The sequence below is a fragment of the Scatophagus argus genome, chromosome 6 (genome assembly GCF_020382885.2).
Source record: "Scatophagus argus isolate fScaArg1 chromosome 6, fScaArg1.pri, whole genome shotgun sequence".
Taxonomy (NCBI): Eukaryota; Metazoa; Chordata; class Actinopteri; family Scatophagidae; genus Scatophagus; species Scatophagus argus.
The window spans coordinates 21293655-21309058 of record NC_058498.1 but is presented as its reverse complement, the minus strand read 5'-3'; the positions used below and the strand labels follow the sequence as shown (position 1 = coordinate 21309058).

General features: G+C 39.3%; 1 protein-coding gene across 2 annotated transcripts in view; it reads left to right on the top strand.

Annotated features, from left to right (window-relative positions):
• LOC124060616 (LIM domain containing preferred translocation partner in lipoma) overlaps positions 1-15404 on the top strand; it is a 137373-nt gene that overhangs the window by 83823 nt on the left and 38146 nt on the right. For both annotated transcript variants that reach the window (XM_046391771.1, XM_046391772.1), the window contains one exon: positions 15163-15259. In XM_046391771.1, coding sequence (XP_046247727.1) covers positions 15163-15259 — 97 coding nt within the window. The remainder of the gene's footprint in view (positions 1-15162; positions 15260-15404) is intronic.

Here is a 15404-nt window from a genome sequence, read left to right as displayed (position 1 = left end):
GTCCTTGTCAATTCTTCTTCTTCTTCTTTTAATACAGTAGTCTTATGCACATGTGTTTGTGTGTGCGTGCGTGTGTGTGTGTTTGTGTGCATTATGCATACAGTCGTGGAACATTAGATGGATATGCAGTAGGGAGCCACTTACCATCTTTGAGTGAAATTCTCAGAATAAACAGTTGTTTTAACCTTTATGCATTTTTGAAAGATCTTCTCTGTTGGGAATTTACACCATCTGATTTCATTCGTCTCTTAAAAGGTGGCTCATATTCATATGTACATAGCTACCCACTGTGCATTGTAAGCCTAAACCCTATAGCTTTGTGGTGATATTAATGTTTCATTTAGTTGTGGAAAAATGAAATGTGTCTACACTCCAAGGATCTAAAGGTGAAGACATGATTCTTTATGTTTTTATGCTGTGCTGTATGTGTGTGCCGCAATACTTTGTCAAGATTAAATTATCTTAAAGATTTATTAATCTTTGATCTTATCTTATCTTAAACCTCTCCTCCAAACAGTGGTTGTCCAATCATACCTTAGAAACTGCAATACCACATTATGTATATATCCATTAAATGAATGTTTAAGACCTCCTTTTCAGGGTTCTTGTTGTAGAACCAGTCAGATGAAAGAATTAAAATGTCAAAATCTGTTTTCAAATGACTCATCAAGTTAGCATTAGCCTAGAGAGAAAATTGAGTTAATAAAATCTGCTTGTGACATTTGACAAAATTGCTGGCTTCTATCGCACTCTATATGGTGAAAAGGACTGAAAAGGAGTCACTGTTTTCACTGCAAACTTCATATGTGCTATGAGAGAAGTGAAAGCTTGAAAAGTGTCAAACAGTGACTAAGGAGGCAGGCGTTCAATAGTGCATCTTGCATTGTCATGGGAGTTCCATGTCATTCACCTAAAGGAGTGAAATATTAACCAACACACACAAAAGACATACTTATAATAAGGTTAAAAAACATCACATTTAAATTTGGCAAGATGAGACAATGAGACTGTCATAGGCTTGGCCTCAAGCCTTCAAAAGCATCGGAAAATGTTGTCTCTTTTTATAGAAATGTACACAACTGAAAAGACAGAATACTGTCATCCCTTAGAAGAGAGCAGTCAATGCCACAGAGACAGACATAATCTCAATATATCCAGCCGTCGACAATCTCTGGAAAGTGAAAGGCTCTTGAGTTTTGTTTAATTCAAGGATTTTATGCTGGTTCAAAATACAAACTGGGCCTCCCAGCCTCTGGGAATAGCTCATCAAGGACTGTATTTTACTAAATACAAATTAGCTTCAACATTGCAGAGAGTATCTTAAGAATAAGTCTAATTATATTTGTTCAGAACAAAAGTCTACATTTTGCTTGAAAAGCTTGCTTTGGTCCCAGTATGATGCATTATTAAAAAAACAAAAGGTAGCATTTAATAGATTTGTGAACATCTCTTTGATTTCAGATAAAAGCAAATCACTAATTTTACAGATATAGTGTATGCTATATATATTTATCTCGCTTTCCCAAGGATATACAGTAGCGGGATAATGGGCTCTGTGCCTCCCTCTGCCAGTGCTTTATTTGAGTGCTTTGAAACTTATCAGGAAATGCAATGCTCCATATACATGCATTCAGCTACAAGATATGCTGTAAATGACTCTGTGGTGTCACATCATGTTTGACCTGACCCTCGCCCAAAACCTTTGTATCGAAACCTTAGTTCTAATCAGACTGTTTGTTTATTCATGACCAGTACAGCAGATCTTTAATACTAAAATAAACCACAGACACTATAAAAGCAAGATTAGACTGAAAGCCAAATATGTCAACTTTGCCTTTGTGATCATCACTCTGCTTGACCCAATGTCGTGACATGTTCATAACATTTTGCCAATGGTGTTAAATCTGCTTAAAAGAAGTGGGTTGTGCCTCTTTTAATCTGTTGTGTAAATAAACCAAAACATAGTCAATTAAAGGAACTATTTACAAATTTGTCGTAATTATCAGAAATTATTTCCAGTCACTTAGAGTTAATGGTGATTTTATGTAATGCCCGAGACATTCGCAGCAGGGGGTCTGTGACTTTGATTGAGGACTTTATTAAAGAGATCATTTCACATAATTGAGGGTATTCATAGAAGGTCAGTGTCATTAGAAGTCCAAGATGAACTCCTTGGATGAAATTTTTTGATGTAGACTTGTTCTGATTAGCTTGGCTGTTCAGTCCCCCACCTCACCCACTGCCAGCCAGCACCCAATTTCCTAACGTGTCCTTGCTCACACGTAAAGTGAAGGTGTAAAAACAGCTTCTCACATCAACAGGCTTCAAGGACGCTTAATTACCCAAATCCAAAAGTGTTTGATCTCTATTGTAAAAAATTAACAAATTTCATGGCTGCCGGTTAACATACCAATTTCCACGAGTCTCTCCTTCTTTCCCGAAATTGGAGGAAAGCTAAGCTGGATGATGTCTTGTGTTATTGCTGAGCTTGAGTGACGTTTGACAGGGGAGGATTATTTTGAACTGCTCAATTCCTGCAGCCAGCTAAAGCCCCCTCGAAGGTCAATGATGGTTTCAGCTGTCAACCATGTTTAAATAGCTGACATTTCTCTGCCTTCTGGTCCTGGCCACTTGGCCTTTTGACCTGCATAAGAACATTTACATATGGCTCCATCAGAATCTTTATATACATGTCACCTGGCTGTTTTGTGTTTGTGTAAACATCATCTTTCACCATGCTTTTGTTCATTAATTCTGTAAAAATCTGTAATTTTTTTTATACAGTCTGTTTTTACTAGCACATGCAACTGGAATGGATCTCAAACATCAGATAATTTTTGCTAGGTTCTGGTCAAATTAATTATAGACTATACCTGTAAAATGGTAGTTAAAAAAATCAGAAATGTCAGAAAAATACAAAATAAATAACACAAGACTGCACCGGTTGTGTCATCAGAGCACCAATAACAGCCATGAGTCCAAATTTAGGGCCAAATTACAAGTTTTTAGTTCACATATGAAATAAGGCAAGCAGACAACATGACAGATTGTTAATAATTAACTACTTGGGCCAAAGGATTAATTATAAGGATGATTTGTTATTCAAGTGCTCACATTTCTTAATATCAGCAAGGCAAGGCATAATGCACGACTTATGTAGCACTAGGCTCTATTAGGGCATAGTAGTATAAATTGTTGATTTTACTGTATGTCTGTGGAAGATATGCCCAAAAGGTTCCATGCCAAATCAGAATGAGAGGGGATGTTGGACACACCCCTGGGAGACTCCATAAAAACCAAGGATGGAGAGAAAAAACGTGGACAATGGAAAGTTGTTTTGTTTTTCTGCAACCACTCACAATAGTCTCAAAAGAACTTTATTCTGCATTGTTGGAATATCACAGTAAAAGGAGCTATTCTTTCATGGAAGCAAGAAGTATTTGTATTTAAGTCTGGAAAGGCGGTCAGGTTGAATTCTTGCTGTGTTTACATCGTATGTGATGCCTTCTCCTCAGGTGATTGAAACCCAGCTGCTCTACCATCAAGAACTCTGAGTAGCTCTTAAAAAAGCAAGCTGATGGAGTGCTGGGTTACCAGCTCTAGATTACCAGAAAGGATTCTTTCCTTGGTGCAGGGTTACTATGTGTAACTACAAAGTGAGAGCCCAGGGCTTTGACATGAAGACATGTTATCTGCAGCCCTGTGATCTTCTCTGTGTAGATGCATCTTTGAAACAAATTGCACTTTGTGCTCCAAACAAAATGATTTTTTCTAAATGATGTGTTGATAGACAAATAGTCCCATATTTTTACTGTATAGATATTTTAAAGTAACCTTTTTCAAAAAACATAACAAGCTACTCATCATTGATTGATATTATATACATTCGTTATCTCTTTCTGACCCCTGATGCATTTTTGTTTCTTTCTCAGTGTTATCGAACCATTACACTGAAAGCTCATCCACATCTTTCTGTGTGTTTTTCTACCATGTTATCTACAGAATTTCCCTTGGGCTACAAGATAAAGAAATAAACACTTCCTTAGAATCTTAAGGAAATGTAGAAATCTATTTTTGCTAAACCATAAAGTGTTAACACAACATCGGAAAAAAGCAGTCATAAATTCTTGTTGCATGTGTATCTCAATGCATTTGTTTATTTGCTATTCAAATGTCACCCCGTTCAAAGGACAAAATCATATTTTCTATTTCTGTGTAGGAATTTCTGCCAAATGCATGTACATCAGAGCTTTCAGAAAAACAACATGACTAAAATAAGCTTTTTGTGTGTGTGTGTGCGTGTGTGAAAGAGAGAGAGAGTGTGTGTGCATGCAGTTTGGTTGAAAGGGGCAAGTAACGAACCTGAAAATATAATTAGAGAATATTTTGTGCAGTTTCTCACAAAGTGATATTATCTTTACAGCACAATTAAAAACAAAATAAGTTGTGACTTTTAAAAAACACACCCACACAATCATATTAAATATGAATTGTCCAATTCCACCTGTGAACCACCCTTTCCACAATACCCTAATTTATTCTCATAATGTTCAAGAAATCGAGTCATGCAAAGAGTCACAATTACAGCTTTGACTGTCTTCATTAGGCTTCATTGACTAAAGCAAATATCTCTGCATTAATAATGAATAATATAGCCCATTATGTTCAACGTTTCAAATAAACACACAGTTTTAATGCCTTCAAATGGAAGTGATGCGATCCTGTTTTTGACACAGGAAGTCAAATGCGTGACGTGTGGAGTTCAAGTGATTTAAAGGTACGCTTTAGGGTGGGCGATCTGACAGTCTTTCAGGTGTTCATAGTCAGTTGGAGAGAATGACACCACCCACAATTAATAAACTAGTGGATAAACCCCCCTCACTCTACTCCATCCTCTACAGAGGGACACCAGAGAGCAGTATTACATCTCTCCTATTATGCACTCATTGTTGTGTGACCTCTCTTGTTTAGTGTAGACCTTCCTGTGCCGTAGACTTAAGCGTTTAAGTGTACCTGTCATTCAGTACCGCAATCTTTGCTCACTTTGATAGGCTACGTCATTAACAACAATCCTCTTCTACATGTGGCTGCCCTGCTGTTGTGAAAATAGAATCACACGTTAAAAAATCCAGAATGTGAGCTTTTCTTACAAAACATCCTGCTGACAAAGAAAGTCAGCCAAGCAGACCAGAGGTGTCAGCATACTGTATTTGTATGGAGGTGGGGGGGGAGGCAGGACTACTAAAATAAGATGAAGAATTAAGGAAAATTGAAATGATAAAGAAATAATCTGTTAGAAATAGAGAAAGGTATTCTTTCAAATGTTTTCAAGAAACAAATATTGGCATTTCAAAATGAGGAAAAAGATTACAATTTAGATTGCGGATTGTGATTGCAATTAAATGTATTATTTTTTTATTTTACAGGTACACTGTAGCATTTTCTTGTGAACAAAGTTTCAGTTTACACTCAGTGTTACTTATGTGTCCTTAAGGCCTAACAAATTTATTGAGTTCTTTTCTGTGCCATAAAATATTTGAAAAGCTGATTATTATAAGCTTTTGAAACCTGCATTGTTTACATTCATGTTTACCTGCTTGCAGTTTTCCTCTTCTTCCCTGCCTTTGTTGGCACACTTATGTGTTTATTCTTGGCACATTAACACTCAGTAGATCAGAGAATAGCACCTGTGTGCTCATGCAGGGGAACAAATAAAACACAAACCCCTCTACTAGTGGTAAAAAACCTCAGCAGGGTACTTTTAAGTTGCGAGAACACTGTTGCTAGGGGTCAGACATCATTTCATTTAAAAAAATGGTTAATAATGACGGGTGGCACGGTGGTGCAGTAGTTAACACTGTCGCCTCACAGCAAGAGGGTTCCAGGTTTGAATCCCGGTCTGGGTCCTTCTGTGGAAAGTTTGCATGTTTTTCTCTGGGTTCTCCGGGTTCCTCCCACAGTCCCAAAAACATGCACATTAGGTTAACTGGCTGCTCTACATTACACCTAACATTGCCCCTAGGTGTGAGTGTGAGAGTGTGTGGTTGTCTGTCTTTGTGTGTCAGTCCTGTCATCGATTGGCAACCAGTCCATGTTGTACCCCGCCCCTCACCCGTAGTCAGCTGGGATAGGCTTAAGTTGACCCCTCTTGTAAATATAAAAAATCAACATCATAGGTATGTTTTTTTACTCAAAGCTGCAACAAGCGTCAAGTGGGGATGTGCATCACAATTTGTTGTTGATGTTTTCCAACTAGGCTGTGAGTTTATGAGGTTTCAAAACATCAGTGGTGAGTTGGGGGGAATTTAGGGGCTTGGGACAGAATCTGTAAAGGCTTTAGAGACGGGAGCCTAAAAGACTAAAAGGCTGTTTGTAATACACACACTTTGTCATCATACATTCACAAAGTGGATACAACGAGTAGTGCAAGGCCTCATCCTCATTACTAAAATTAGAAATAAAAAAAAAATTGATGTGCGTAGTGTAAATGTTTAGATACAACTTATGTTCTCTGCGCCATTTGAATAGGGGTGTATGAAGAGATTCTGTCACATACTGTAGAAAAAAGGCACTTCAGGCAGTTAAATCCTCTCACCCTCCCTGCTCATGTCAGTTTGGAATATTAAATGTGCTGGCACATATCAGTTGAGTGACTTGTACCTTGTAACCACGCAGTCCACGTTCCTCTCAGAAGTCATTACACCTCTAATGCAGGTCAGACAGTGTGACCGGGATCAGTTGGATTCCTCTAGCATTGCACATTTACAAGCTAATGTATATAATTAGTGCTGTGCCTACAACCATGTTGTTGGCTGACGTGGTGTTTGGTGGTGGTCCAACAGGCTCTGGTTACTGAATGCTTCATAGACTAAAGGTCAGTCCAAAAAGACCTGATCCTTGGGGTCAGTTGGGGAAAGTGTGTCTCCTTGTGTTTCATTTTGTCATGCGAAGACATCATAAAGCTTCCTTCCAGTGGCTTCTCCCAGATCTGTAACAAAATTTCAAATGCAAATATGACCGCAAATGACAACACTGTGTACTGGTCACCAGAAAATTCATGCTAGCATGCTGGTATGTCTTAACTGACGCTGCTCGGTGGAACAGAGCCGGTCAGTGTTATCGCAACTGTGTTCTTCCTTCTGCATCAAGTCAAAATATCTGTTGTGAAAAATGCCTGCTCACTGACGTGTTTTGTGTGTTTATGGCATGATCAGCTGAATTGACTTGCCAAGCGATTGTCTGATATTCGGTGTGTAGTATGATTTAAGGTTTTCTGGTGGTTTTTTCTTCTTAAGATCTCTTGCCATAAATTAAATGTTCTTTTAAGCATAGAACTTAGAAAATTAACCATGAAATTATGATTTTTGTAGTTTTCTGATGTTATTCTTTCATATTCATAAGTTTATGAGGCAGTTAGTAATATTCCTCTTAAACATGAGTTGTTTTTAAGCATAAAGATAGCATGCCAAGTGGTTATTGGAGAGTGTTTGATGAGTGTACACATACGCACAAACAATAAATAAATAAATAAAAAGTCCAGATGCATTTCTACCATTTTCCATCTGACATGAAATTGAGCCATATAGAGTTTCAGTGTGTGGAACTAAACCCCCAATGAATTGAAATTAAATGAAGACAAGGTTTGATTATGTGATGCCCATTCTTGTACATTAACTTGTTTTCATTCAAAAATTAAGGGCTGTGTTGTCTTTCACGTTTCATGTTATTTTTTGGTAGTTTGTTGATTGGCCGGTTCATTTGGTCAGTGGTGACCCTCAGTAGATCAGAAGTCTTTGTCACATAAGCGTTCATAAATAATAGGCCCTGCCAGGCTCTTCTTCTCTGGCCCCCTCTGAGACGATCAGCAGGGCTGGTAAATAACTGGGCGGATCAATATCTGTCATTGCAGTTCAGTGAGCCCGGGCAATCTGAAATGTCTGAGCAGTTTGTTTATTTTCTTGTTTTCAAACTCTCCTTCCTGGCCTGTAGTGAAGAGACGCCGTGAATCCTGCGGTATGCCGTTTTTCTGCAGCTTTAAACGTGGTTGATTTATGATGTGGCACAGCTGGTCATGTGAGATCAAATTAATTTATGTGTGGCTTTGTTTTTACAGTGTTGCTACATTTAAATGAGATGATTTGGGGAAGATGCTGGTCGACTGAATGACATTGTTTGACTGTTGATGTATTGATCCAGGCTGCTTGCCCTCCAAATACAATGTACATGAGTGTATAAAGTTGTCTTGTTCAGACAGCTAAAACCACCTGCATAAACAGTGGCCCCTGCTGGCTCCTGATGGACATGATCTCCTGTCAGCTCCAGTGCCTCTCCGCGCATAAACAAGTTTTCTTTGTTTCATGACTGTTGCTGAAACTAGATTCCCCTCTGCTCTCTTGACATCCTCTTCTGACCACAAAAGGACTCTTATCCGCCCCTGGCTCAGAATCCATGAAACGTGTGCACTTTCTAAACATTTTTTTTCCCATCAAGGAAGCATCCCTCAGTGGATCAGGCTTTGTGTATTGCTGGCTCCAGCATTTCAGCGGTAGTGTTTGGTCAACAGACGTCCTTCAGGGTGTCATTCAGTTAAACCATGTAGTTGTTTGGGCGGAAAAGAGAAGGATACATCATGGTTTGCTTAAGGGGCAAAATTACACAGGAGATCGACAACACTGTGTGTTACAAAAGGGAAGTGCAGGTTGCCAATACATTGATTTGAAGACATAACTTGTATGAATCTTCATTATGTCCACCACATGTGTTTAAATATAGATATGTGCTACCACATGAGGAAGCAGCAGGGAAACACTCTGAGCTCTCACCCAAACCAGGGAAACCTGCATCCTGTGTAATATGGTGTCAGCTACATTCACATTCACATTCAATTGTAATGGTATATAAAGAGAAGAGATAAGTTTTATCTCCGTCCTCACAATTTGTGCAGTCATTTGTTGTTTTTTTTTTGTTTTGTTTTGAGATTTTTTTTTTTTTTTTTTTTTTTTTCCAGATTGCTTGTGGCTCCCCTCTCTACACTCTCAGATTTTCAAATATCTGTTTGCAGGGGGATGTGTCAGTTCTGAACAGATGACCTAGTTTTTACACACGCACAATCTTACAAACATTGAAAGGCCCCTCTACATACATTACATGTCTGTGAACACTCTGAAATTCATCCCTTTATATGAATTCAGTATACGGCAAAGACTTGAGTGGCTGTGGAAAATGTCAATTATGGAATTGGTTAATTTTTAATTATCTTAGGCTGTTTTGTACACAGCAGCTCTACAGTTGACTGTTATTTTTTCCTTAGCATTTAATTGGAGCTGAAACAGCATGACCTATTTTGTTTGGAGAAAATGTATACTTTATCTGTGCCTACTCAGAAGGTGGCCTTGAGCTTAATATGCAGTGCTGTGACGGTTCTTCTCAAAGTGTAATGCAGTACAGATTACTCATCGCAAGAAGCAAATTCATCAGCTGGATTACATAAAGCCACTAACATGTGATTTCTTTCACAGACTTAACAAATTCTTCAATTAAACATGCCAGAAAAATGACAAAGCAAGTTTCCCACAAATATTATTTTTGTCCAGACAAACCGCTTTAGTTGAAATGGAATAAGCGCTGTGTCCTCATGTTGCACAGAGTCGCATCTTGACATCACCTGTGTAATCATAACAGAGCTGTCCTTTGTATTATCATCAATATAACTCTGTCTGTTCAGTCTTACGAATGAATCGCAGTAATGAGGTGCTCTCCAAGGCTTCTATTGAAGTGCGCCGCTGTGTCACAGTGACACAAACAATCTTCGGCTTTCAAAGGCAGTTGAGAAAATGGGTCTCTGCAGTATGGAATCAAATAAACCATCCATTATAAATTGATGGCTCTTAATACACACATTTTCAAAAAATAAAAAATAATAATAAAAAAAGCTTTCTTGAGTGTTTAACCCATATGTTTCATTCTAGACACACAACCATACTGAAGCCCCCACCCCTACCCCCCTCCACAAAACACCCACCAATACACACACACAAACACACACCAACTCACTGAAAGGATAGTGTGACTGATCCAGCAATCCTTTCATTGTTTTGGTAAAACAGAGTCGCCTAAGCTGCTATAATCACTCGTTTAGTATTGCGGCAACAAATGCTTTTTTTAGATATTCCAATCCAATAAAAAAATTCAATCCCTCATGAACCCTAACTAATGCAATGGTCCATTTGCTGTTGTTGTTAATATTACTATTATTTTAATGAGCAATTTCCCTCTCAGAGGCTCTGTGTCCATTTCAAATAATACCATTGTGATTTAGGGAGACAAAAGCCAGGATGTCAGATTTGAAAGCTGACTAAAGCTTCTTTTTTAAAAGCTTGAGTTAAAGCTGCAGCTCCATTGACACTAAAGAGCATTTAGTATTGTAAAGTGTCCATCATCATTTAATCTGTGGATAAATATGTCTGAGTGATTATGTCTTTCTTTAGTTTGTGCTGATCATGCAGGAAATGTTAAGCTATTGTAAAAAGTGAGACAATTGCTTGGCTTAAGGTACAGTATTGCATCTACAGGAAGTAAAACATTAGCAAAACACAGCTGATAGATGGCTGCAGGTTTAGAGACACAGATTAGCGTTGGGTAGCAGTTGTCTTTCGTTGGACTCTCTCTGCAACGTTTGTACTTTTTCCCTTCTGGTTTTCACTTTCAGCTCAGTGGTTCGTGCTGTTTATGCTTTGGCTCTCAATCTCATTGTCTTTGCACACATTGTTTTTGAACTGTGCAACTAAAGCATTGGCCTAAATATGAGGCTACAGCTCATAATTCCTCAAAAGTTGAACTGAAATTTGAAAACTATTATATCATTTGCAAACATTTTACATTTTCAGAACAGTTTAAAATTGCTGTTGGACACAATTATGGAAGCAATATTTAAGCTTGAAGTTTCTGAGTGGGCATTTCCCATGCCAGCTACTGACTGACATAAGCATCACTGGGATATGTTCTGTCAACTTCTGCTGTGGGCTACTCACTCAAAAACATTCTAAATCTGTATTCCACAATAATTCACACAATAACCCGTTGCCCTTTTTCATCAAACCCACGTAGTATTGAGTTGCCTGAAGTTATTATTTTAAGTCATAGCTTTACACCATTCACCGCTGGGATGGCACATCGTGCTGTTAAGCTTGTATTTCATCTGAAAACATGGAAAGGGGAAGCTAGTTAGCCTACTTTGCTGACGATGGCGCTCATAGATTTTGTTCATGTGAGTTATTTATATATTTTTAATGGTATTTTGGGGGTACTTTTGCCTTCATTGGACAGTTTGACAACTTAGAAACAGGAAAGAGAACAGAGAACACAAGGGAAACATGGAGCGAAAGAGTGGGGGTGCAGGCAACGATGAACTCTGACTGGAAATGAAACTGTGACGTTGCAGTTATGTGGCATGCGTTAACCATTCATACTGAAATGTTCTTTTGTGTATGTTCTATCAACACATGCTAAGTCATCAGCGCATTAACACTCAGTTTTGTGTTCATACTGCATCGACCAACACAAACAGAAAAACAAACATAAAAATAAAACCACAAAACAAAGATCTCCTTCAGCCCTTCAGAATTTTAACTGAAGACTGCCCTGATATTAATATGAGGTGGTATACTGTATGTTCTGTGACTTTTGCTGTACCAGCACTGCGTATAGAAGAAAGAAAGAGAACCTGCTCTGTGACTCTGTTCTTTTTTTATACAATAAATGTAAAATTATGGTATTGTGGTTGCCTTACAATAAATTCTGCAACCTCAGCACTTGGTATGCTATTGGAATTTCCAGTCATGACACTGAATAACGTGTCATTTCAAGAGTGCTGGGACAAAGCAATGGTAAATGTGTCAGTCTCCAGCTGGTGTGTGGCTGTTCAAATTTAAGCGATGTAACAGTTTTTAGAGCCTGCCCACACCTGAGTTAAAAATTTGTGCCCCCTGGAAGAATTCTTCATGGTAAGTTAATAAATAGTATTTCAGTGTCTTCTTTTTGGCCAAATTTGACCAAATAAGTATGCAAGTCAAAACAAATATAAAAATACTTTTAATTAGAGTTGACTTCAATACTTTGTTGTTCATGTCTGTCAGGTGTCTTTATGTCCAGATCCAGACAACAGGAAGAATAGAGCAATACACTATTTGCGTTCGTTCTGACCTGTGGGCTGCAATGTTATGGTTTATCCCACAGATCTCCAAGTTCCCCTTGTTTTGTACCATAGTAGGTGTTGATATGTAAATAGTTCCAGTTTCCTGTTCACTTGGACTCCTTTGTTCCACCTCCACCGACCACTAAAGGTTTAGACCTGATGGCTTGAGAACAGTTGTCGCTCCTGTTCACTCTCTCCATCTCTGGGTTGGAAGCAGGAAAGACAGAGCCTGAGGTTTGATTCTTAGCGGGACACGATGCTGTCAGGGCATCAGGTGAGAGCACGTACTGAGCCCCCTCCGCCCACCGCCGCCGTTCTCCACTCCTCGCTTAATCAGTTCTGACACAATGCCAATTCCACAGTGGGTGGTGCTCACAGCTTTATTCATAGATGTGGCAGCCGAGCAGTGATCAGCTTGCAGACTCTGCTTTGTCTGCCCACTTTTCACTGTCATGCTGTATCAGGTAGCACGCAACAGTGGTCATTTACAAATGCTATTATTGTTTTTGATTTGAAGTGGTCTGGCATTTATCAACTCTATGAAAATCGTTTGTCAAGTGGATGGCATTTGATGGTCCATCAGGATGTCTTTCAGGGGTATTACCACTGATAGGATTTCTTCCATTAAAAAGCAGATGGCGGATGACACGAAACTATAAGCCTCGACATACTGGGAAAACAGTGGAAAATAGGTGAAGCTGTTAACCCACTCGCTGCTGAATTTAAGCAGTAACTTCAATGAAACTGCATCTGAGTGTCCTGAGGGCGTAGGCAAACAATTTACTGAATTGACTCAGACATAACTGAAAAGCCGTGTCTTCAGCACGTATGGCTGCTGTATGGTTTCTATTGTTGCAGCTGAAAAGCTGAACAGGAACTGCGAAGCAATCATAAAGCATGCAGGGAAGCAATTTCTTTCTCTTATTCAAGTGAAAAATTATTCCGTGCTGTCACAAAAGACTCCCTAACAAGGTGCTTTAAACTCTCTGGCAGTGCGTTGCTGCAGGGTGTCAAAGAGTGGATAAGGTATAAATGAAGCTTAATCTCAGAAGTCTGTTTCTGGTAATAGCAGCATTTCGTTCCCTCTCCAATGTGCTTTTGATGTGGAGCTAAGATTAACAGTGTTAAATCGCCCTCTTCACTGTCTCAAACTAACAACACAGGCACAATGAGCAGATTGTTGACAACACGAGCACTTCTATTAGGAGTGTGACTATTGTACAGAGTTATTAGCTATTCTTTGAGCGGCTGTATTAAAATTCAACCCCTTCCACATGTACCTTCTTTGACCATTGTGTATTATGTATAGAAAAAGAGTCTTTTTGAGTGGACAATAGAGAAATATCCAGCCACTGAGGAACTTTTCGTTCATCTCTGCGTAATCCTCCATGATGTGATCCTGGTCATTTATGGTTGAGTGGCCGAGTAGGCTAAAGGTGCCAAGAATTCCAAGAGCTCCGGCCCAACTGCTCTCTAGAGAGCAGTCCCGCATGGCAGAAAGATTTGCACATCGAACGTGACGATCCCTCATGGTTAATGAGGCCTACTGTTTGGACTTCCATTGTCAGCCTGCTGCATCCTGACCCAGGCAGAGCAAAAGCCATGCATCATAAAGTTCTGGATGCTGCTTGATACACTGTGGACAGTAATCAGAGTTCAGCTTTTCTCACCTTCTCTTGAAATAAACTGAGTAGACCCCACCTAGAGTAGTTTTGCTTTACCACCTTTAATGTAATGTTAAAGTTTACCTACTTTATATATACTCTTGAAACCTTAACTGACACATGCAATGATTCAAATGAATGAAAATTACATGCATACAAATTCAGTCGTCAATAATAGACTTGTTTGAAACGATCTGTAATTACTGTTTCATTCTGAATACAAAAACGTGTTTCACTCAATCTCCTATTGACAAATCTGATGTCTTTATGTGACACAGTAAACCATGGATAAATTAGTACAAAACCAGAACGGTCGCTAACATTCACCCGACTCCCATATGTCACAATTAGGAACACTTCAAAGGTCAGTTCAGATCTCAGCCTGTGTTATAATATTGAAAATCAAATCTACTGTAAAGATCCGGCTGGCCCCAGATCTAGGGAAGGTCATCTGAGTGTCACTGATTTCTAAAAAAGCTCAGCCGCGCAGCAAGAAAAGAGTCAAGTTCAGGCCTCAAGGGTGTCTGTAAAGGACACACACACCTGTGACTTGAATGTGCCATGAGCCGGGGCTGGCGGAATGGGGGAGGTGCGGATGATTGGCAGAAAATGTCAAGCTCAACACGTCAGTCCCATACAGACACACAGCAGGCAGATGTCAGAGACTGCATGATAAGAGGGAGGGCAGGCTCACAAGGAAGGCAAAGGAAGTGGCATCTTCAGAGAGTTATGTCATCCTTCTAAAATCTCTTACAGATTAGGCCTCAACACAGCTCACACCTTCTGTCTTTTGTGCTCAGAGTATGACTAAATGACCATCTCCTGACCTATCACCCAAATGTGCAAGACTTAAAATGTGGCTTTCTTCTAATGTTTGCCTTCTGTTTTCCTTCTTTTATCATTATTTTCCAAAATAGAAGGATTAGTCAGGGTCACAGCTTTTTTTCACATGCTTGTATTGCACAGAAGGATATGCACAACCTTCCGGGCTGCACCACCACTGGGGCCTGAGCCAGGGTCAGATATCTCAGAGGGGAAAAGCAGACTCAAGACCATCCACTGCATGTTGATCACAGTGAATGTGTTTTCTTTGACCTTGCGAGCTTTGTCCTGATTTATTGAAGTCAAGTTTTTGTTTCTTTAAGTTGTAATCTTTAAGTTGAATCTGGATGTAATACGTCGCATCTTTGCATTTTAAGCAGCATTTGTATCACATGGACCCCAGTTGATATCTATCAGTGACGTGTCGTGCAGTGCTTCAGTCGGCTTTGTGAATCACAACTACGTTCTTTTCCTGGTTCTCAGGGCAGTGCTCCCATCGCCCACCCTGAAGATGAGCTGGAGCGCCTGACCAAGAAGATGCTGTTTGATATGGACAACCCACCATCTGAGGAATATTTTGGTAAGAAGGAAAGGTCATCTCACACACACTTGGTTAGGAGAAACCTTTGTCACCAAGAAATATTTTGATGTGCCACAATAACAGAAACGGCAGAAGGTGTAAGGATATGTATCCAGATAGCAAAAAAAAATACTACATGTGGGTT